General features: G+C 65.4%; 3 protein-coding genes and 1 long non-coding RNA gene across 6 annotated transcripts in view; 2 read left to right on the forward strand and 2 right to left on the reverse strand.

Moving 5' to 3' along the window:
• The window catches only part of LOC119874406 (translation initiation factor IF-2-like), a 2989-nt gene extending 1835 nt beyond the window's left edge, over window positions 1–1154 (reverse strand). Inside the window, exons 1-2 of the mRNA XM_038555070.1 lie at window positions 1150–1154; window positions 191–1067 (exon numbers count right to left, since the gene is read on the reverse strand). Of these exons, the coding sequence (XP_038410998.1) occupies window positions 191–1067; window positions 1150–1154 (882 nt within the window). The remainder of the gene's footprint in view (window positions 1–190; window positions 1068–1149) is intronic.
• LOC119874407 (sphingomyelin phosphodiesterase 5-like) lies at window positions 1153–3589 on the forward strand. Its single transcript, XM_038555071.1, has 7 exons — window positions 1153–1980; window positions 2078–2150; window positions 2307–2447; window positions 2536–2625; window positions 2706–2769; window positions 2855–2990; window positions 3060–3589. The coding sequence occupies exons 1-7, from the start codon at window positions 1153–1155 to the stop codon at window positions 3150–3152; spliced, it is 1425 nt and encodes a 474-aa protein (XP_038410999.1). The 3' UTR covers window positions 3153–3589.
• On the reverse strand, window positions 3212–15273 carry OPLAH (5-oxoprolinase, ATP-hydrolysing). The gene is given in 28 exon segments (XM_038555787.1): window positions 3212–3419; window positions 3661–3758; window positions 3862–4022; window positions 4097–4254; window positions 4338–4487; window positions 4610–4744; window positions 4843–4989; window positions 5113–5297; window positions 6853–7027; window positions 7102–7203; window positions 7284–7444; window positions 8022–8173; window positions 8365–8477; window positions 8607–8745; window positions 8836–8973; window positions 9173–9343; window positions 9434–9546; window positions 9665–9871; window positions 9873–9931; window positions 10068–10135; window positions 10211–10349; window positions 10423–10588; window positions 10665–10860; window positions 10952–11075; window positions 11156–11255; window positions 11801–11992; window positions 12066–12280; window positions 14988–15273. Coding segments are annotated over 28 exon segments (4146 nt in total). The 5' UTR covers window positions 15223–15273; the 3' UTR covers window positions 3212–3272.
• On the forward strand, window positions 13203–18955 carry LOC119864653. 3 transcript variants are annotated; one of them, XR_005368920.1, is made up of 4 exons: window positions 13203–13428; window positions 14160–14354; window positions 14863–15474; window positions 17161–17790. It is a non-coding gene; the product is annotated as an uncharacterized LOC119864653 (long non-coding RNA). The 3 variants fall into 3 exon arrangements; XR_005368919.1 differs by lacking the exons at window positions 13203–13428; window positions 17161–17790 and adding an exon at window positions 18906–18955 and having other exon boundaries at window positions 13471–14354; XR_005368918.1 differs by lacking the exon at window positions 13203–13428 and having other exon boundaries at window positions 13471–14354.
• The last annotated feature ends 2349 nt before the right edge of the window (window positions 18956–21304 follow it).

Raw genomic sequence — 21304 nt, forward strand, 5'->3', positions numbered from 1 at the left:
GGGGTTCCTGGGTGCGCTAGAGCCCTCTCCCAGGCGCTCCCTGCCTCCTCGCCCTCCCCACTCCCGGGCCTGCTGCTTCGGGGATCCAGCCAGACCCGTGGGGAAGGCAGGGAGGACTCTGCGTACAGATAGGTAGACATCCGTAGATAGAAGTGTCGCTCTGCCTGCGGGGAGGCCCAGCATCACCTACCTGGAAGGGGCCACCCCGCCAGCACCAGATCTTGGTCCTGACGGGGATCAGGATTCCGGAGAACCGGGAGGGGAGGCGGAGCCAGAAGACCCTCCACCGCCCTGCCCGCGCGGTGAAAGGCAGCGCCGACTCAAGCCACAGGGCAACGGAAGAGCCAACCTGGAGCGCGGTGGGGTCTGGCCCACAGCTCAGGTCCGACAGGTGGGGGCCCCGCGGAAGCCCCGACAGAGCGAGGCAGCGCGGCCCTGGGAGCCGACCGAGCCGGTGCGGGTGGGCCCCGGTGGGGAGCTGGTTTCCGTGCGGCTCGCGTGCCCGGGGGCGGGGCGGCGGCACAGGCCGAACCAACGGCCCCTCACCCCGGAGGGGGAGCTCCCTGGGGTAGGGTCCGGGCGCCGGCACCGCGGGGGCCTCGGGGAAGCTCTGCGGGGCGCCCCGGGGCTGGCTGGCTCCTGTGGCTTTGAACTCAGTTGCTGGACGTCGCAACCCGGGGGGTGGGGGGGCGGCCGGGGCCGCACGACCGCGGGGGCGGCAATTCCGCGCTGACCCGCGGGGCGGAGGGACGGAGCCGGGCCGGCGCCGCAAGGGCTGCTTCTCCCGAGGGTGCCAGCTGCACCCGGGCCCCGCTCCCGGCGCGCAGGCCTGGGGGCTCCCGCGGCCCTCAGCGGAGGGCGGGGCGGGGCGAGGAGGATCCGAGGCGGGGCCGCGACGCCAGGGGCTCTTTCGCTTTCCCTTTTGTTCCGTGCAACGACGAGTCCGCGCGGGGGAGGGGAGCGCGGCTCCCGGGCGCCGGTTTCGCCCGCGCCCGCGTCCCCACGGGGCGCCGCAGCTTCCCCGCGCCGCGCACAGGCCGCGCCACGCAGCCTCGCCCCGAGACTCCCTGCGGCTCCCGCGGGCGCCGAGGAATCGCCTCGCGCGCTGGGTCGAGTGGCGGGGCCGCCCGAGGCCAGGAAGCCCCGCGCGCCATGCAGTCGGCGCCCGCCTGGCCCCCGCCGCCCGCCTCCCTGCGGCCCTCCGCCTTCCCGCACCCCGCGCTGCACGCCCTCCACCGCCTGGCCCGAGCCCTGCTCTTCCCGGCCTACTGGGCCCTGGACCGGCTGCTGGGCTGCTGCGCGCCCGGGGCGCGTCCGAGCGGCCTGGCGGGGCTGAGGGCGGCGGCGGGCGCGGCGGCGGCGCTGCTGCTGCTGCTCCTGGCCGGCCTCCCCCTGGCCCTGCCCGCGCTGCCGCTGTGGCTGCTCCTGCAGGCCTGGCGCCGCCCCTTCTGCTACGCGCCCCCTCCGCCGTGCTGGGCGCCCCCCGCGCCCTGGCGCCCCCCGGCCCAGCCCGTGCGCCGCTTTGGCTTCCTCAGCGCCAACGTGTGCCTGCTGCCCGACGGGCTAGCGCGCTTCAGCAATCTGAGCCACAGCCAGCGGCGGGCCGAGGAGGTGGGCGCCCTGCTGCTCGCCGCCCTGCGGCCCTCGCGCTACGGGACCACGGGCTGCGGTCCGCCCGGGCCGGGGGCGCCTGCTGGGGCGCTGACAGCCGCGCTGCCGGCGGGCCTGGACTTCGTGTGCTTGCAGGAGGTGTTCGACCCGCGCGCGGCGCACCGCCTGGTCAGCCGCCTGGCGCCCAGCCTGGGCCCGGTGCTGTACGACGTGGGCTCCCTCGGCCTGCAGCGCGGGCCGCACCTCAAGCTGCTCGGCAGCGGGCTGCTGCTGGCCTCGCGCTACCCGCTGCTGCGCGCCGCCTTCCGGTCTTTCCCCCACGCACGTCGCGAGGACGCGCTGGCCTCCAAGGGTCTGCTCTCCGCACAGGTACAGGCCCGGCGGCCGCGGCGCTCCAGGGCCGGGGAGAGGGCAGGGCGTGGGGTGGAAGCCGCGAGGGTTGCTGGGGCCGTCCACGGTGTTGCAGGCGCAGGTGGGCATCCTGGACGGGCGCCGCGTCGTGGGCTTCCTGCACTGCACGCACTTGCATGCGCCAAGTGGTGAGCCCCGTAGACTCGTCCTGGCGGCGGGTCCCTACCCTCGTCTGCGTCTCCGCCGCCCGCACCATTTGTTCGCCGCCCGGAGCACCGCAGGCAGGGCGGGGCGGGGCGGGGGTGGGGCGCGCAGCTGGGCTCAGTGCCCCCCTCCCCCCGCAGAGGACGGGCCCTTGCGCTGCAAGCAGCTGACCCTTCTGCTGGACTGGATCGAGCGCTTCGAAGCCGAGAGCCGCCAAAGCGGCGAGGCCGTGGCCTTCAGCGTGCTTCTGGGTGACCTGAACTTCGACAACTGCTCTTTAGGTGAAGGGGGGGCCGGCGGGGCGGGGGGCGCCGGCGGGGCGGGGCCGGCGCCGGGCCCCGCCCACCGAGCGCCAGCCTCTCTCCGCAGACCACGCGCAGGAGCAGGAGCACCAGCTCTTCGACCACTTCCGGGACCCCTGCCGGCTGGGCACTCGCCGGGAGCAGCCCTGGGCCCTGGGTAGGGCGGCCGCTGGGGAGGGGTCCTGAGGAGGGCTCTGGGGCCGCGGCTCATCCGCTGACACCGCCCCCCCGCCCCAGGCACGATCCTGAACACCTCCACTCTCCACCACACGGTGGTCTGCTCCCCAGAGATGCTGCGGAGGTGAGTGGCCACCTGAGGGTCAGCCAGCGCCCAGAGCCCTGCCTCGGAGGGGAGCCCTGGCCTTGGTGACACCGCTCGTCCTCAGGGCCCTGGAGCAGGAGAAGGGGCGCCACCGCTACCTGGCTGGCCCTGCCCGCGGAGGCCCCCGGCCTAAGCCCTGGCGGGGCCGGCGCCTCGACTATGTCCTGTACCGGGGAGTGGCCGGAGCCCCACTGAGCCCAGTAAGTCCGGGGTTCAGGGCACTGGGCCGGCTGGCGCTGGGGCGACCCCTGACTGCCTCCTGCCCCCAGGACGTGGAGCAGGTGACCTTCAGCACCGCCCTGGCAGGGCTCACAGACCACTTGGCCGTGGGACTTCAGCTCCGAGTGTCCGCGCTGCCCTGACACATGCACGCAGGCGATGGTGGCGAGGCCGGGTGGACAGACAGACACGGACGCACAGCGTGAGCCTGGCCGGCTGCCGCGGGGCCACAGGGCCTGGAGATCTTTATTGTAGGGCCGCCCTCACACGGCCTCCTGGGCCCTGCGGTACTCGTAGACGCTGCCCCGCTCAAGGAAGGCGGGGATGTGCTGGGGCGACCCCGATGGTGGCACGGGGTCCTCTGGGTCCCCGTAGCCCCCCCCACCGGGGGTGTGGAGGCAGAACACGTCCTGCGGAACAGAGGGGCAGCTGGGCCTGGGCATCCCTCTCCCTCCCTCCCCTGCAGTCCCCCCACCCTCCGGGTGGTGCATGCGCAACGGCAGGTCTGGCCCACCGATGCTCCTGCGCGCCCTCCCCTTCAGAAACCAAATTAAAGTGTCTCGGGTTCTTTGCAACTGCACTCACTCCCTGTGGAATGGGGGGGCCGTGGGCGGTGGGCGGGATGGAGAAAGGATGGGATGCAATCCTTACCCCGGGGAACACGGGCACCGACGTCTTTCCCCCCAGATTCACCGTGCGGCCGTCCTTGCGTATCAGCAGGTTTAGGCCCCGCGCCCCGGGCTCGCCCCCTGCGGGAAGAGACCAGGGAGGGAGGGACGCAGGAGCTGGTGGGGAGACAGGGCCGGCGGCCGGAGGGGGCAGACGGGGGGGAGGGGGGGCAGGGCTGCTCACCGTGGAGGCCGTAGGGCTGGAAGGCGCGGCGCTCGGTCAGCACGGACAGCAGGGCCTCTTCGCGGAACAGCAGCTCGCGGATGACGCCATCGCCGCCCCGGAAGCGGCCGCGGCCCCCGGACCCCAGCCTCAGCTCGAAGCGGCGCACGATGACCGGGTACCTGCGCAGGCGGGGGTGGGGGCTGAGCGCGGCCCGCCCCGCCCCCGGCCCCGCCCCCGCCGGCCTCGCCCTCACCTGCTCTCCAGGATCTCCGGGTCGGTGATGCGCGTGTTGGTCATGTGGCTGTGCACGCCGCTGCGCCCGTGCCAGCCGGGGCCCGCGCCCGCGCCGCCCGCCACCGTCTCGTAGTAGCCCATGTGGGCATTGCCCAGGGTCACATTGTTCATGCAGCCCTGGGGGGACAAGCGAGCTTTGCGCTGGGCTGCGGGCATCCCCTCCCCGGGGCAACACGCCCCAGCGCGCGCACCCGCCGCACCTGGGACGCGGCACAGGCCCCGAAGGCCCCCAGGATGACGTCCACCACGCGCTGCGACGTGAGCACATTGCCGCCCACCACGGCCGCTTCGGGGGTCGGGTCCAGGATGGAGCCTCTAGGGATCACCACGCGCACCGGCGCCAGGCAGCCCTGCGGGGGCGGGGCCGGCTGTCAGGGCGGGTGGGGAGGGCCCTGGCCCAGGCCAGCACCGGGATCCCAGCGCTCCCCACCACACCCCGGCCCCACCGCGGAGACCGCATGCTCCCGCGCACCTGGTTGAGCGGGATGTCGCGGCCCACCAGACAGCGCAGGCAGTAGATGAGGGCGGACAGCGTGATGGCCCGCGGGGCATTGAGGTTGCCAAACACCTCGGGCCCGGTGCCGCTGAAGTCAAATACTGCGCTGCCCTGCCCACGGGAGGGGAGCGGAGGGGATGGGAGGGAGAGGTCAGCAGACCCCAGGCCACTGCACCCCCATGCCCTGCGCCCTGCTCCCACCGCCTGACCTGGCTCAGGTTGATCTGCACGCGGAGCCGGATGGGGGAACCGTCGTCCATGTGGTCCTCCGCCGACACCTCCAGGGGCAGGCCTCGGGCCTGCCGGGAGCTTCCAAAGGCCCGCAGCATGTCCCGCACAGCCAGCTCCGCGTTCGCCTGGTGGTCGGGAGGGTCAGCCGCAGCCTGGCCGCCTCCAGGGGTCCCGCGCCTCCCCGCCTCCCGGCCCAGCCTCCTGGGGTGGTACAGAGCTGCCCACCTGATCCTGCCCCCTCGGCCCACCTGAATGTGGCCCATGTAGGCCTGCACCACATCCAGGCCATACTGCCCAATGAGTTCTCCCACCAGCTGGATGCCCTTCTGGTTGGCTGCCACCTGGGCACGGAGGTCTGACAGGTTGTCGTGCAGGTTTCGGGTACCGCTGCAGCCGGGAATCTTGCCTGGAGCCCGCAGGGCCTCAGTCACCGCTGAACGGAGGAGGTCACCGCTGAGCCACCCTCCAGCCCCTGGGGCTGCCTGGGGCCCTGCTCTCACCTACTTCCCCTCTTCTGGGCGCTATATGGTGTGGGGCTCCCCGTGTTGGCCCTTCACTGGCTCCCCACAAGCAACCCCCCAAGCCCCAGCCTCCTCCCATCTGCTCAACCTTCCCACCCTGCCGCCCCCCAGGGCACCCCTAGGCTGCCTCGCCTATGACCTCACAGGAGCTGGAGGTGCTTCCCTCAGCAATCTGCTTCCACCTTTCATTCCCCCTGCCCACCTCTCCCCCACCTGCGTTTCCCCCACCTCTCCCAGGAGAAAAACCACTTCCCTTGGCCCTCCCCCACTCACACTGCCCCCCAGGGGCCCTCGCCCCACCCCTGTGAAAAGAGCAGCTAGCTCTGGCTTGCACCCCACCTCCGTACCAAGCTGAAGGAGGCCCATATCCCGCCCCAGGGCGAGCCCCAAGAGCCAAGAGTCTGGGTCACAGTACTCTCTCAGGCTCCCCGGCCACTGTGTCCTGTCACATGCCTGCACGTGTCTCTCCCGTGATCCCTGCCCTCTGCCCCCTGCTCCCCCGACCCTGACCAAGGGAGCGGCCAGGGCTACTCAGTTGTGTCTCCTGCACCCACAGCAGCCTGCAGCTCTGAGAGCCCACCCTGCACCCTGCCCCCTGCCTACCCCACCGACCCTCACTCTGGGATGCCCCCCTGGGCTCCCAGACCCCTGAGGCCTTACACCAGCTCTGAATTTTCCATGGCCCTTGTCTCCTGGGCCACAATGCAAATTCTATCCTAACGTCCCTGCAGCAGCTCTGTGCCTGCTCAGTGCCAGAGCCTCCCTCCATCCTCCAGCTGTCCAAACCTGACTCCTCATCCTCATCCCCAAATCCAACCAAATGCCAACCTTGATTATCTCCGGAACAGTGATCCCTACACCCCTTTCTGCTGCCCAGCTTGAGGGCCAGCACCATCCAGGGCAACCACAGCTGCCCCCCACCCCACTCAGCCTGGCCTCTGGGCGACCCTCCAGCTCCCCATCACTCTGCATGTAGCTGGGCGCTCTCCAGTGCAAGCCCCACTGAAGCCATTGCTACCCAATGATTCATACCCAGGCCCAAGAAAGTTCTCCAAGAGCCTGCAGTCACTGGCTCTGTCCTCACTGCTTCTCCGCAGCCTCCGGACCCCATGCAAACACAGTGCAGACTGACTGTGACTACCATGAGCAGCTGCCTACCTTGAAACAGGCTCCCCTCCCTCCTCTGCCTGGTTCCATGGGTGTCCTGGCCAGCTCCCTACCCCCAAAACCACTGAGGCCTTCCTGGATCCAGGCAGAGCCCGGCTCAGCTGTCTGGTCACCTCTGAGAGATGATCTGCAACCACTGTGGGGTTACCGCCTGGCTCCCCCAGGGAGGCCTGGGCCAGCAGGCCACGTCCCAGTGCCCTCCTACCCGCCCTGGCCCTGGCTGGAAGGAGCGATCACGTGTGCCAGCCCACTGAACCCTCCCCCGTGCCTCGCCATGGCCCCAACCCTACTCCCACTCACCATCCTCCTGGAAGACACCCCCCTGGACGAGTTTGAAAGACAGAAAGACAGCACCCTCCTGCTGCAGTGTGGTGGAGTGGGGGGGCATGGAGCCTGGTGTGATGCCCCCAATGTCCGCGTGATGCCCACGGCTAGCCACATAGAACACAGGCCGAGTCTGACCTGGCCAGAACACCTGGGGGTGGAGAGCAACGGTTGGCTGTGTCAGCCACCCTTGCCCCCCAAAGACACCCAGGCCGAGGTCCTCACCGGTGTGATGACGGTCAGGTCTGGCAGGTGGCTGCCCCCAGCGCTGGGGTGGTTGCTCAGCAGCACGTCGCCGGGGTGGAGGTCAGCACCCAAGTGCTGGATCTGAAGCCAGGAGACAGTCTGGAGTTGGAAGCGGTGGAGGTGAGAGGTGGGGGGAGGGAAGCAGAAGGGACCCACCGAACCTGGAACTGCACGGTCTCCTGCATGGCTCCCAGGTGCACGGGGATGTGGGGGGCGTTGGATACCAGCCCCCCATCAGGCCCGAAGAGGGCACAGGAGAAGTCCAGACGCTCCTTGATGTTGGTGGAGATGGCTGTGCGCTGCAGGATGCGGCCCATCTGCTCTGGGGGCACAGAGTAACCAGGAGCCCACTGGCCCCACCCCACCCACAGCGCAGCCCCAGAATATGCAGAGGCAGGACCTCTGCCCTCAAGGCCTCTGGAGCCCAGACCCAGGACCCAAAGGTGGTGGTGGCCCACTTGCACACGGCAAGGCCACCGCCAGGCCACGTCTTGCCTGTGTGAGGGGCACCCCCCATCCCCGCCTGGAGCTTCCACAAGAACCCGGAATCCCACGCCAAGCCTTCTCCTTGCCTGATGCAGGACTTAGGTCCCCCAACAAGCCCCCAGCCTGACCCTGCACAGATGGGTTCACTATGCTGAGCCTGCTCGCCGTCTGACAGGACAGTAATCTCAGATCCCACGGTCTCTAATGCTGGCATGGCAGGGCTGGCCATCCCAGTGCCGGGGCTGCACTGCCCACTCTGTCGCCAGCAGGGGTGCCACTGCAGACCCCTCCCCCAGGGCATGCTGTCCTCCCTCTGCACACCCCTGCAGCCACACAGCTTGTGCCCACCTCTGCACAGTGTGCACACTCCCATAAGCTCCACAGGGAGCAGGGCCACTGCGGGGGGCACTCACCAGCAATGCTCATGAAGCGGTGTGAGAAGATGGACAGGTGGATGGGGTCAAGCTGGGCCCCTACGGTGCTCGGGGCCTCAGCCCCCACAGAGATGCGGATGTCCCCGGTCTCTGTCACCTCCGCCTGACACCCTGGCTCCACCAGGATGGTGCTGAGGGCAGGGGCACAAGAGGCTGGAGGCGCCAAGCCAGACCCCCTCATCCCAAATAGGGACCCAACATCCCCAGGTGAGGGGGGCACGCCGAACATAATGGGACCCCAGAGTCCTTCACACTCCCGTAGCCTTGGGCCAGAGAACCCTCGGCCAGGATCCCTGGGTAAGCTCAGGCCCCCAAGGCCCACCTGTTGCTGTCAATAATGAGGCAGGGCCCCTGAAGCTTGTGCCCGGAACACAGCTCTCCCAGCAGGTAGACAGGGGTTTCCTGGTAGCCCCCCTCAAAGTAGCACTGGGTCATCTGAGGAGGGTGTGGGATGAGCGAGCTTCCTCAGCCCAGCACCCTCCCTGGGCATCCCCATCCCCTGCCTACCCCATATCCCTGGGCGGGCGGTGGGGGTGGGGGGCAGGCCGAGGCAGAGCCACCCACCTTGTCTACCCGGGGAGGTCCACTCTGAGCTTTGGGGACATCCTCAAGGCGAAGGCCACTGCGGCCAGTGCCCCTCACGCGCACATCGTCCACCACCACTGGCCGCTCAGGGATGATGAAGCCAAACTCCCTCATGTACCTGCACACCCACCAGCGAGAGAACCGTCAGGGCAAGGTGGCCAGGCTGGCAGGTGCCCACCAGGGCTCCCAGGACGCAGAGTTCGCATACCTCTCCACGAAGGCTGCCCCGAAGTCACCGGCACGGGGAGAGTGGGCAGTGGCTGGGTGCTGGTGCGCAGACACCATCAGGGCACAGTCCGTGCCCTGGTAGCGTAGATGCAAGAAGCTCTCGGTGCTGATCTGGGACCTGCAGCAGGGGGGCAGGCGGGGCACTTGCACATGGCACCCCGAGAGGACTCCTGTCCTACCTCCTCCAGCACTCAGGGGACCAGCCCTCCTTGACCACTGCCCAAAGAGGCCCCAGCACCACCTGGGGAACTTGGCAGTAAATCCAACTAGGGGGTGACTCTGAAGGGCCAAGTCCACCCCACCCCTTCGAGCCCCACCTGGGAAAGCCCTGGGCCAGCAACGTGTCCACACACTGCTCCTCCAGGCGGCTTAGCCTCTGGTCCAGCTGCACAAAGGTCTCAGGCGCGTAAGGCAGCGAGCACGGCTCCTGCGCCTCATGCACCACGTCTGCCAGGGCCAGCCCCAGTGCTGACAGCAGCCCACTGTGCCTGCGGGGACAGGGACCTCGGCAATGTGGGGCTGCCTCCCGGAGCCAGCCCCCCACCCCAGGACACGTGTGTGCACAACTCTCAACATACCTGTGAATGTGCACGGTGTCCATGCCCAGGGCGCGGGCGATGGCACAAGCATGTTGCCCACCAGCTCCCCCAAAGCACGCCAGCACGTGGGCCGAGGGGTCGTGGCCTCGTGCCTGGGAAGCCAAGAGGGGCTCAGTGGCATGCCTTACCCTGTCCGCCCCCTCCCATTGGGTTGCCTGAGTGGGAGGTGTGGGAGTGGGGAGCAGGGCTGGAGAGTAAAGGCAGGCATACCTGCGTGAGCGCGCGGATGGGCCGGCACATAGCCTCGTTGGCCACACGCACGAACCCCATGGCTACCTCCTCCAGGCTCAGCGGGGAGGCCGGGCAAGGCCCGTTGGTCAGGAAGCTGTTGACCTCAGTGGCCACAGCCTCCAGGGCCTTCCGGGAGGCCTCAGGGGACAGTGGCTGGTCCTCTCCCGGCCCAAAAATGCAGGGAAAAGGAGGCAGGCAGTAGGCGACCCAGAACCAAGTTAGCGTCCGTCACTGTCACGGGGCCCCCTGGGAGGTGTGCACGGTGTGGGGGTTGGGGGCTGGAGATGGAATCCAGGAGGGGGCAGCAGGGGCAGGGCCGAAGGGGTGGGGTGGGCCCGGGCAGCACGGGAAGGGTCCTGAAGGGGCAGGTGGCAGCTCTTACCCTTGCGGTAGCAGGCGGGGCCAGGATGGGCTCCTGCGGACTCAGGCCCCACCACAAAGAGGCCAGACCTGGGATAGGGAGGACCGGACTCAGGCGGGCTGGGAGGCAGGGCTAGGGGGCCCAGCCCAGGTGCCGGTGCTTACCTGAAGAAGAGGCGGGAGCCCCCCCCAGCTGCCACGGTGTTGATGTCCAGCTGGGGGGCCTGCAGGGTGACACCAGCCGTGCTGGCCTCAAAGACATGCTCGAACTCCCCAGCGTAGCGGCTCACGTCTGTGGATGTGCCTGGTGGGGGTGCGGACGAGGGGTCATCTCCCGCGCTGCCGCCCAGCCCGCCCCCACCCTCCACCCCTCTTACCTCCCATGTCAAAGCCAATGACAGGCTGGCCGCCTTCGGCCTGGTAGGTGGTGGCCGAGTAGCCGACCACACCCCCAGCGGGGCCAGAGAGCACAGCGCGGGAGCCGCTGAAAGAATCCATGGGGGCCAGGCCGCCGTCGGAGCGCATGAAGAGCACCTGAACGTCCTGCGGACCCACCGGCAGCCGCACAGTGAGGGGCCGGCTGGCGCGCAGGGGACCGGGAGGGGCAGGCGGGCCTCACCTTGAGCTGGCCCTGGAAGCCGCGGCGGAAACCCTGCACGTAGCGCTGGATGGCGGGTGTGAGGTAGGCATCGGCGCAGGCCGTGTGCCCCCGAGGCACGATGCGCACCATGGGCATGGCCTCCGAGGACAGCGACACGTGTGTGAAGCCCAGCTCCCGGGCCAGCGCCCCCACCTGCTGCTCGTGCTGGGCCCACCTAAGGACGAGGACGACCCAGGGCTACTGCGGCCCTCGCCCACGCCCCCCCCCCCCCCACCTGCCGCCCCAGCCGGCCGGCCCACGCTCACGTGTAGGAGTGCATGAGCACCACGGCCAGGCTGCGAATGCCCCGAGACAGGAGCCCCTCCAGCTTTGCACGCAGGCCCCCAAGGTCCACAGGCTGCTGCAACTCCAGCAGGTCCCCCGTCCGGCCTGCCGGGAAGCCCCACACCACCTGTCAGAGGCCCCCCACGGCCGGCCGCCCCCACCCCCAGAGTGGGAGGTACCCGAACCTTTGACAGGTGCCCCGGAGCCTGGCTCCCCGCGGTACAGCACCACGCGCTCGTCCACCTCCAGGACGTCTTCATACAGTACCTCTGGCATGGGCACAGCCTGGGGGCAGGCAGAGGCTCAGAGGACGCCCAGGCCTGACGGGCCTTGCTGGGGTCCTGCGTGGGGGGGGGCGTGCAGGCGAGGGGATGTGCCCCAACAGGCCGGTCCACGGGCCCAGGAGACACAGTCAGATGGGTGGCCCCAGCAGGGCCCACCCAGGGGGCGGTTCTCTGCCCCAGGGCACCTGAGCATAGCCAAGTGCTGCACCCCCACAAGGGCAGCTCCCTCTGGGAACCATGTAGAGCGGGTGGGATAAGGGAGTGGGAGGGTGGGGTGGTGGGCTCCTACCCCCCACTCGGAACAGTATGTCTTGGGTCGCTCCACCCCCAGAATCCGGGACAGGAACAGGACAACTTGGAACCGCTCTGAGGGCTTGGGGGACACAGTGCCTGCCAGGAGTGCCTGGAACCTCCTGTCTGGCTGGCAGCGGGTGCCCTTGGGCCGGCACTGACCCTTCCAAGGACTGCCCTCCCTGAGGGGCCATGGCATCCCTGGGAAAACACAAGCTGCTCCACGCAGCCACCAGCTAGGGCGGGAGAGCTCACCAGATCAAAGAGGTCCTCCCGGGCCTGGGTGCCCACGTGCAGCAGGTCTCGGAAGCCTCGTGTCACCAGCAGCGCCACCCGCTCCCCCCTCCGCTCCAGCAACGCGTTGGTGGCCACTGTCGTGCCCATGCGGATGCTGGCAATGCGACTGGTGTCCAGCGGCCGGTCCCGCGGCAACAGCATGCCCCCCTCCTGGGAACCATGCGGCTAGCGTCAGGCCTCTGGTCCCCAGGTGTCCCCCCCACCCGCCCCTCTGCGCAGCCACCTGCTCCAGGATGCGGCGGATGCCCTCAGTAGGCGCGTCTGCGTAGTTGGCGGGGTCCTCTGAGAGTAGCTTCAGGACCCTCACGTGCCCCCCGGGGCACTGGGCAAAGACGTCTGTGAAGGTGCCTCCGCGGTCGATGGCAAAATGGAAACGCCCCTCGGGGCTGCCCATGACGACGGGGCTGGAGTCCAGCAGCGACTCCTCAGCCGGTAGCCCTGGGAGGACTGCGCGGGTCGGATCAGGCCCGGGCCCTGCTCCCCGCGGGGGGCGGCCTAGGGCAGAGCCTGGTCGGGGAGAGGATGCGGCGGCCCAGGGTGGCGCGGGCGGAGCGGGCGGAGCGGGGCTGCGGGGCTGCGGGGCTGCGGGGCTGCGGACCCAGCTCACGGGGCAGCCCCAGGGCCGGGGGCGCCGGACGTGCTGCCCCTCCTGACCCGGATCCCGGCGCCCGCGCGGCCGCCCGAACCCGCGGGCCCGAAGCAGATCTCGCGGAGGCGGCCGCGCCACGGGAGCCGGGGCTGGTCCGTCGGGGGCCCGGGGTGGAGGGGCCGGGGCTGCGGCGGGTGCGCGGGCCGCCTCCCACCTGCTCGACCTTCGGGCCCAGGCCCCGCGGGACGCAGGGACGGGGCGGGGCGGGGCCTGCGCGGGCGGCGGGGCGGGAGGGGCGGGGCGCGAGGCTGCAGGGGGGGGACGGCGAGGCGGGAGGGCGGGGCGCGAGGCTGCAGGGAGGGGGACGACGGGGCGGGAGGGCGGGGCGCGAGGCTGCGGGCGGGGGGACGGCGGGGCGGGGCGGGAGGCTGCGGGCGGGGGGACGGCGGGGCGGGAGGGGCGGGGCGCGAGGCCGCGGGGGGCGCCTGGGCCGGGGCGCCCGGGCGAGGGCCCACCTGGCCGCCGGTCCGAGCCGCCCGCCCGCGTTGCGCTCCGTCCCGGGCCCGCCCCGCCGCCCCTCCCGGAAGTCGGGCCCGCCCCCCGCACGACCGGTCGGGGCGCGCAGGGCCCTCCGGGCTGCGGCTGCGTCAGGCTGGGCTGGCCCGGAGCCACCCGGGAGGACAGCGGGGGCGGCGCCGACTTGGCTGAGAGCCCAGGCGCCCTGCAGCCACCTGGGTGCCCCCCGGAGCGAGGCTGGCCCAGGAGCGCGACCTGCCCTGGCGCGAGGCCGGCGCCGCGGGGATGGGCCTGGGCGTTGGGAGGAGGCCCGCGCTCCCCACAGCCCCCTTGCTCCCCGCGGCGCGGCGACCAAGAGCCCCTCGGGAGCATCCTCCCTGCAGCCGTCCAGGGCCAGCCCCGCCTCAGCCTAGCGGGAAGCAGCGAGGCCCTCCCCACAGCAGGGCTGACATCCCCCAAAGCCACGGCTGGTGCCCTGACGGTGGGGCGATGGCCTGTTTCCCCGCGGGTGGAAGGTCTCAAACGGGGGGGGGGGGGGGGCGATCACAGGGAACAGCAGGTGAGCGGGCCTCCACCTAGTGCCAGATCAGCAGCCCCCCCCACGCTCCAGGCCTCCCCATCCCCCGTGGCCCTGGAGGCCTGCTGGGTCCTGGAAGGTGGGGGGGGGTGCACCCCAGGCTACAACAGGGCCGCCTTTGACTGGTGGCCTTTGGCAGCCTCGGCATCCTCTTCCGTGTGGTGGGGGAAGGAAAGGAGACACAGTTTTGAAAGAACTGTACCCAGAAAGACACGTGAGTCAGTGACCTCTGACCCCGCTGCACCCCTGACAGTGGCCTCCCCCAGCACTCCGGGCTCCAGGGGTGTCTCTGCCCAGCCAGGCCTGCTGGACAGTGTGTGGAGGACTTGAGCTCTGCAGCATACGGGACCCAGGGCCCCAAGGATGGGCTGTGGCCGAGTCCAGACGACAGTGTACCTGGTGGCAGGAGCCAGCCATGCCGCTGGCCACCCCCCTCCCCACCCCTGCGTCTACCATGCTCCTTATCACCTTCCCCTTCCCCAGCCCAGCTGGGGCCCTACACAGTCCCAGGGGCCACAGTGCAGGAGCTCTACCTCTCCCTGCTCCAGGCACACCGCAAGGGGGCGGTCCACAGCCCCACTGCCACCAGGATCCCTCCCTGCAGCCCCAGCAGGTCATTCCATCCCCCTCGGCAGGCGCACTGCAGCCAGCCCACACACGCAAGAAGAGACAGAGGAGCTTGCCCGCTCTCCCCAGGAAGTGAGGACGCTGCTCTGAGCCAGCCACAGAGCTTCACGGAGAACCCCACCAGGCGCTGATCTCGGACCTCCGCCCCCAGAACCGTGGACATCCTCCCGCCTGCGGAGTGGCCATACAGCCGCCCAGACCGTGTAAGCGTCTCCCGCACAGGATGCATGTCCGTCCCCATGAGGCACCGGGCAGTGCCCTACTCGCAGTGCTCAGGCCAACCCGAGGGGCTGCCTGCACCCGCCTTGTCCCGCCACGCCCAGCCTGCTGTTACTCCACCTTCAGGGTGGACATCCCGACCCCACCAGCCTCCGTGCCCTGCCCTGGCCCCACCCGTCATTTCCCACCGGGAGAACTATCTACCACCCGCACCCCATCCCATCAGTCAGGGAGTCTAGGGGCCCAGCCAGGGGCACAGATCCTGCCAGCAGGTTCCTTCTGACCTATAAGGCCCTCCTCGTCCTCGTCCACCCCCCTACTTCACCTGCGCTGGCCTCGGAACTATGCCTTGACACACCTGACTTGCTGCCACCGCAGAGCCTTTGCACGGACTATTCCCTCAGCTCTGCCCCAGCCCTGTGACTCCACTCTGGTTCCGTCCTGCTCCGACTTCACTTTGTCCCTGCTGCACTGCTTCCTATCACCCCGCAGCACCTTCAGCACCCCACAGCCGTGGAAGCAGGGATTCCCGCTCACTTTCATGGTCTTGGCACAAGTTGAACGAGCGAAGCTTGGCGGGCCTCAGAGAAGAGCCCCCAGACACCGGCACTGCTCACCTCTCTCTGCATCCTTGAACTTGATGGTTCTGCGCCGGGGCGGCCGGGGGCTGGCGGCCACTTCAGCCAGGAGCCCGGAGCCGCAGAAGCCCAGGCTGCTGCCCCGGTTCCGGAGCACCAGCTTCAACTCCTGGTTCTCCTGGATGAGCTGTACCAGCCGCCGCAGCTCTTCGTTCTCCTGTGCGAGCCGCTGGATCTCCTGCCGCAGGCCCTCGTAGCTGCTGAGGAGGGACATGCCCGGCAGCAGGGCGGCAGCTGCCAGCAGCTGGTGGGCTGGCCAGGGACAGCGGGCCCCGTCATTGTGAGGTCAGCGCCTGCCCTGCCCCGCGCCTCACCTGCATTCCGCACTCAGAGCCACAGCCCAGCAGTTCCCACCGCCTGGAGCACGGCACACCTGACCTCTGACCTCTGGCCCCTGAGGGCCAAATGACCGAGGACACAGACCTGCCTAGGCCCTGGAGTCCCTCTAGGAAACCGCTCCTGGGGGGTAGAAGCTTTTCTTTCTTTCTTTTCTTTTATTTTTTTTTTCACTTTTCATTTTTTTTTTTAATTTTTATTTATTTATGATAATCACAGAGAGAGAGAGAGAGGCAGAGTCACAGGCAGTGGGAGAAGCAGGCTCCATGCACCGGGAGCCTGACGTGGGATTCGATCCCGGGTCTCCAGGATCGCGCCCTGGGCTAAAGGCAGGCGCCAAACCGCTGCGCCACCCAGGGATCCCTTTTTTCACTTTTCTTTTATCCTTTCTTTTTTTTAATTCAGTGAATTAACATATGGGGTATTAGCTCCAGAGGTAGGGGTCAGTGATTCATGAGCTGCACACGGCGCCCAGTGCTCATCGCGCCACGAGCCCTCCTTAGTGCCCGTCACCCCCTCACCTCGTCCCGCCAGCCTCCCCTCTAGTGACCCTCAGTTGGTTTCCTAGAGTTAAGAGGCTCTCTTGGGATCCCTGGGTGGCTCAACGGTTTAGCGTCTGCCTCCGGCCCAGACAATTTTTAAAGATTTTTAACAATCTTTTAAAAAAAAAAAGTCTCTTGTGGTTTGTCTCCCTGAGTTCATCTTACTGTATTTTCCCCTCCCTCCCCACCCCGATCCTCTGTTTTGTTTCTTAAATTCCACATATGAGTGAGGTCAAGGCACAATTGTGTTTCTCGGACTGACTTAGGTCGCTCAGTATCATACCCTCTAGTTCCACCCACGCTGTGCAAATGGTAAGATTTCACTCTTCTGACGGCTGAGTCACACTCCGTTGTATACATAGGCCGCGTCTTTGTTGTTTTTTTAAGATCTCATTTATCTATTCATGAGAGACACACAGAGAGAGGCAGAGACACAGGCAGAGAGAGAAGCAGGCTCCCTGCGGGACTCGATCCTAGGACCAGCGATCACGCCCTGAGCTGAAGGCAGATGCTCAACCCCTGACCACCCAGGTGGCCCTTGTAGGTCTTCTTTGGAGAAATGTCTGGTCATTGGAACTTTCTTGATCCTGGCCTGGCACAGATGTGTTGCAAAGAGAGGGAGTCAAGGATTCAGGCGTCTACCCATCTGGCTGCTTCCCTGGCCACCAGCGGCAGCATCTCCACCTGGCTGTGCCAGGTCACGGGGCCAGGTGACTGGGCACGGTCTCCGAGGTAGTCAGAGCCATCACAGCATCTGCAGAGGCCAGGAGAGCTGGTTTTTGAGCTGCCCTGCAGGAAGGGCCCTTCTGGCCTAGCAGCAGCAGGAGACTAGCGTGGGTCAGAATTCCAGGGACATGGGGCCCGTCAATAGATGCATTTGGATGGGGCTGGACGCAAAGAGATGGCCCAGGTGGTGCTGAGCCTGGCAGGGATGGCAGAGGGTAGCAGTGCACACGGAGGGCAGGTGCCCTGGAGGAGACAGGACAGCCAGGGATGAGAGCCTTGTGGAGGAGGGCAGGGCAGGAGGCAGGGAGACCCCACGAAAGGGCTGAGGACTCCGGAGCAGACTCCGGTGGCCAGGGAGCTACCCCTAAGGGTAAGAGTGGGGCGACAGTTCAGAGCAAACGAAGGACTTTCTTCTCTCGCCTGGCGCACCTTCTAACAGGGCAGTTCTGTGCTGCTATCATCTCTTTCTTAGTTATGATCAGTTTATTTATTTTTTTAAAGATTTATTTATTTATTTATTTATTTATTTATTTATTTATTTATGATAGAGAAAGAGAGAGGCAGAGACACAGGAGGAGGGAGAAGCAGGCTCCATGCCAGGAGCCCGACGCGGGACTCGATCCCGGGACTCCAGGATCGCGCCCTGGGCCAAAGGCAGGCGCTAAACCACTGAGCCACCCAAGGATCTCCATTTATGATCAGTTTATTTCACATCATTGTTTCCTTTTTGCTGGCCTGCTCAGTACCGTTCCCACTTATTAACCAGTCGGTTTTCCTGGGAACGGCGAGCTCTGGTGGAGGGTGGTCTTCACGGTGCCCACTGGGGAGGGGACGCCTCTGACAGCAGCGATCCAGGAGACGGTGGCAGCTGCACTTAGTCTCAATGGAGATTATGACCATCTTAATTTTTTTTTAAGATTTTATTTATTTATTCATGAGAGACACAGAAAGAGAGGCAGAGACACAGGCAGAGGGAGAAGCAGGCTCCCTGCGGGGAGCCTGATGCAGGACTCAATCCTGGGACCCAGGGTCATGCCCTGGGCTGAAGGTGGCGCTAAACTGCTGAGTGACCCAAGGATCCCCTCAAGTGAGATTGTCTTGGATGAGATTACTTGATCAGGCAGTTACCCCCCCCCCTTTTTTTTTCAGGCGGGCCTTTAATGAATAAGTCTCAGGGCCGGTGGCTCAGCGGTTTAGTGCCGCCTTCGGCCCAGGGCGTGATCCTGGAGTCCCAGGATCGAGTCCCGCGTCGGGCTCCCGGCATGGAGCCTGCTTCTCCCTCTGCCTGTGTCTCTGTCTCTCTGTGTCTCTCATGAATAAATACATAAGATCCTTTAAAAAAAATAAAAAGCCGAGGTGTTCACGGGGATGGTTCCTGTGGAGGTTCCAAGGCAGACTTCGTTCTGTGCTGCATCCCGTTCACGGCGCTGCCGGACTTGGGGCCGCGTGGCTCCAGTCTCCGCACCCTCCGTGGGGCCCATGTGGGGTCAGCATGGCTGGGGTTCATCCAGCTGGCCAGCGGGCACCATCGCCTCGCGTCAGCCGGCCTCCCAGGCTGGGGAAGACCTTCACAGAGACCTAGGTCCTGGGCCCCGAGAGCCGTGAATGTTACCTTATCGGCAAAAGGAATCTGCAGGTATGATGACGTTAAAGGTCTAAGGTGGGAAGATGTTCGTGGACGACCCAGCAGGCCCCCAGGTGACCATGAGTACCTCCGGACAGTGGCGGGGGCAGGGGGGAGACCTGGCACAGGGGAAGGGGCATGGGGGGGGCGGGGGGGGGAGCTGGCCTGGGGCCACGTGCAGCTTGGGCTGAGCCAGGCTGCTCCGCTCGCTGCGGTGGTTAAGCTACTGCTGTCAACACGGCACAGAAACGGCTTCTAGGGACATACCCGCCTCCCACCAGCTCCCAGTCAGGACACCTCGGGCTGATGGGTGTGGCTGATGAGTATCGTCAATTCAGAAAATATCTAAGGTCGGGGGTGAGTGGGTGACGGGCACTGAGGGGGACACCTGACGGGATGAGCACTGGGTGTTATTCTGTATGTTGGTAAATTGAACACCAATAAAAAATTAATTTACTAAAAAAAAAAATATCTAAGGTCATTTAGTCACAAACAAGAAAACTCCAAAGGCCCAGAAATCTTAGGGCTCACATGTAGGAGAAATTTGGTAGAGCGCCTCTCAAATTTAACAATTCTAAAAGCTCACAGGATACTACCCGCAGGAGCCACTACCTGAAAACAACTTTTCTTTTTTTTTCTTTTTTTTTAATTTTTATTTATTTATGATAGTCACAGAGAGAGAGAGAGAGGCAGAGACACAGGCAGAGGGAGAAGCAGGCTCCATGCACCGGGAGCCCAACGTGGGATTCGATCCCGGATCTCCAGGATCACGCCCTGGGCCAAAGGCAGGCGCCAAACCGCTGCACCACCCAGGGATCCCGAAAACAACTTTTCTAAACTATAATAAAAATACACTCTAATCAAACATGTTAGAAAAGATGCTGAACTATCTTCTCTCTGTATATACATGACGATGTCACAAAAGTGTTGTCATCTTTTTTTAAAATTTTAAGCACTCCCTGCACCCAGTGTGGGGCTCGGATTCACAACCCCCATCAAGATCGCACGCTCCAGCTCCAACGACTGGCCGGCCAGCGCCCCACAGGTCGTCACCTGCGAGCCGCCAGAGCGTGCATCCAAGAGGCACAGGGGAAATGTGTTGGAGAAATACTTTGGGAAGATGACTCAGGACATCCTGTTGGGTCTGTGTTTTGTGATGTGTGTGATACCGGTTAAGTCTAAACATTTATGTTACATGTTAGGATTTCTTTTCTCACTCTACTCATTTCATTCCAGAATATGACTTTGCCCTCTAATTCTTGAAAACAGCACAACGCAGGAGTCAAGGCAGCCGGCGAGGAGCGTGCTCCTTTGGCAGCTGTACTCCGGGAGGTCAGCAGGCACCTAGGGAGCTTCCGTTTGGGGAAGGCTCCTGCGTTCCCTAAGGGCGGCGCACTGAGCTTGAAACCATACAGACAAACCTGGTTTGTGCTGAACTCCCACCTTCCTCCTGGGCATCTGGAATTGGGGTTTGTGCCCCACCGAGGGCGCCTGCATGACCAGCCCTGCAAGCGGCCAAGGAGCTGAGTTTCCACACACGCTGTCAGCGCTTGCTGCTGGGCGGATGTCGTGTGTCCTGTGGAGAGGGTTCTGGAAGCTGTACTTGGTTCCCTAACTTTGCCACGTGACCCTTATTCCTCTGATTTTGATTACTATCCTTCCTCTGTTATAAATCTCAGCCACAAGGTCAACAGTCTGTGCCAGATTCTACAGGCCCTCCAAGCAAATCCCTGAATCCAGGAGTGGTCTTGAGGATCCCAAACACCGCTCCCAAATTTGTTAGGCACCCGAACCTGGACCTACCCATGTGCATAACATGCACATGGCCAGAGAGTCAAGGGGGGCAGGAACAGCCCCTAAAGAGGAGATGCTAGGAGGCTGGAGAGCGGAGTTCCAGGGGCAGAGGGAGCACTTCCAGCAATGGACACGGCAAGTGTTCTAGCGATCTGGAGGGGCCAGCCCCCCCTGGCCACTTTGGGCTCCTTAGGCCCAGGACCAGCATTACTGATAGTCCTGGGCTGCTCATGTCAATGCTGTGCACTTGGGGCAGGACACCTGTGGGGACCCCCGTGGAGCTTCTACCCGCATTGAGGGATGGACAAGCACTGCCGTCTTGACCCCAGTGGGAAGGCGCACGGCACGTGCTCAGACTCAGACCACTGGGGGAAGACGCCGTGTCACTCCAGCACAAGCAGCCGGGGCGCGGAGGGCAGTGGCTATCACCGACTCACCGGGCGCTGTGCCAGAGCCGTGGCTGGCTCCCAGCGCTTGTGCCGCAATCATCCAGGAGACCAGTACCTTGACGGGGACACTGCCTGCAGGAGTCGGGCCCTTACCTGCTCCGCTGTGTCCATTCTACCTGCTTCTTACGGCCTTAAGCTGATCTCGCTTCTCTCCGCTTTCTCTCCACATGCCCCCCCTTGAGCCCGGGCCAACCTTCGTGCCCACCTTGACCCCGACAGTCTGGTGGGAATAACACTACAGGACTTCTAAGGCTAGCCCTTGAAACACCGAACCTGCCCACCTTGTCTTTTGAGGTCACCTTGGAGCCCTGGCGCCACGCTTCCAGGAAGCACTGGCTGCGTGGAGAGGCCATGGGTGGCTGTGCCAGGAAGCCCCCGAGGCCTCGCCTGTCACCACTTGCAGGACTAGAGGCAGAAAGATTCTAAGCACAAACCACCTGAGGAGCCCAGGCAAACCTCGGGCTGCAAGACTTGACAACGGATTCTTCTTCATTATTCGAAATCGCTAAGGCGATGCAGCGAGATAAAGTCACGCAACCCCTACTCAATCCCTTTCTGGAAAGAGCAAGGGTATCTTCATTCACCCGTTTTTTTTTTGTTGTTGTTGTTGTTTTTTTTAATTTTTATTTATTTATGATAGTCACACACAGAGAGAGAGAGAGAGATAGGCAGAGACACAGGTAGAGGGAGAAGCAGGCTCCATGCACCGGGAGCCCAACGTGGGATTCGATCCCGGGTTTCCAGGATCGCGCCCTGGGCCAAAGGCAGGCGCTAAACCACTGCGCCACCCAGGGATCCCTTCATTCACCCGTTTTTTTTTTTTTT

This window comes from Canis lupus, chromosome 13, assembly GCF_011100685.1.
Source record: "Canis lupus familiaris isolate Mischka breed German Shepherd chromosome 13, alternate assembly UU_Cfam_GSD_1.0, whole genome shotgun sequence".
NCBI lineage: Eukaryota > Metazoa > Chordata > Mammalia > Carnivora > Canidae > Canis > Canis lupus.

What these genes read in the sequence shown, in the direction of transcription:
- LOC119874407 (XM_038555071.1), top strand. Translation starts at nt 1,153, where the DNA reads ATGCAGTCGGCGCCCGCCTGGCCCCCGCCGCCCGCCTCCCTGCGGCCC. An exon ending in GCACTTGCATGCGCCAAGTG is followed by an intron (nt 2,151 to 2,306) that starts GTGAGCCCCGTA and finishes CTCCCCCCGCAG; the next exon opens with AGGACGGGCCCTTGCGCTGC. An exon ending in CTTCGACAACTGCTCTTTAG is followed by an intron (nt 2,448 to 2,535) that starts GTGAAGGGGGGG and finishes CTCTCTCCGCAG; the next exon opens with ACCACGCGCAGGAGCAGGAG.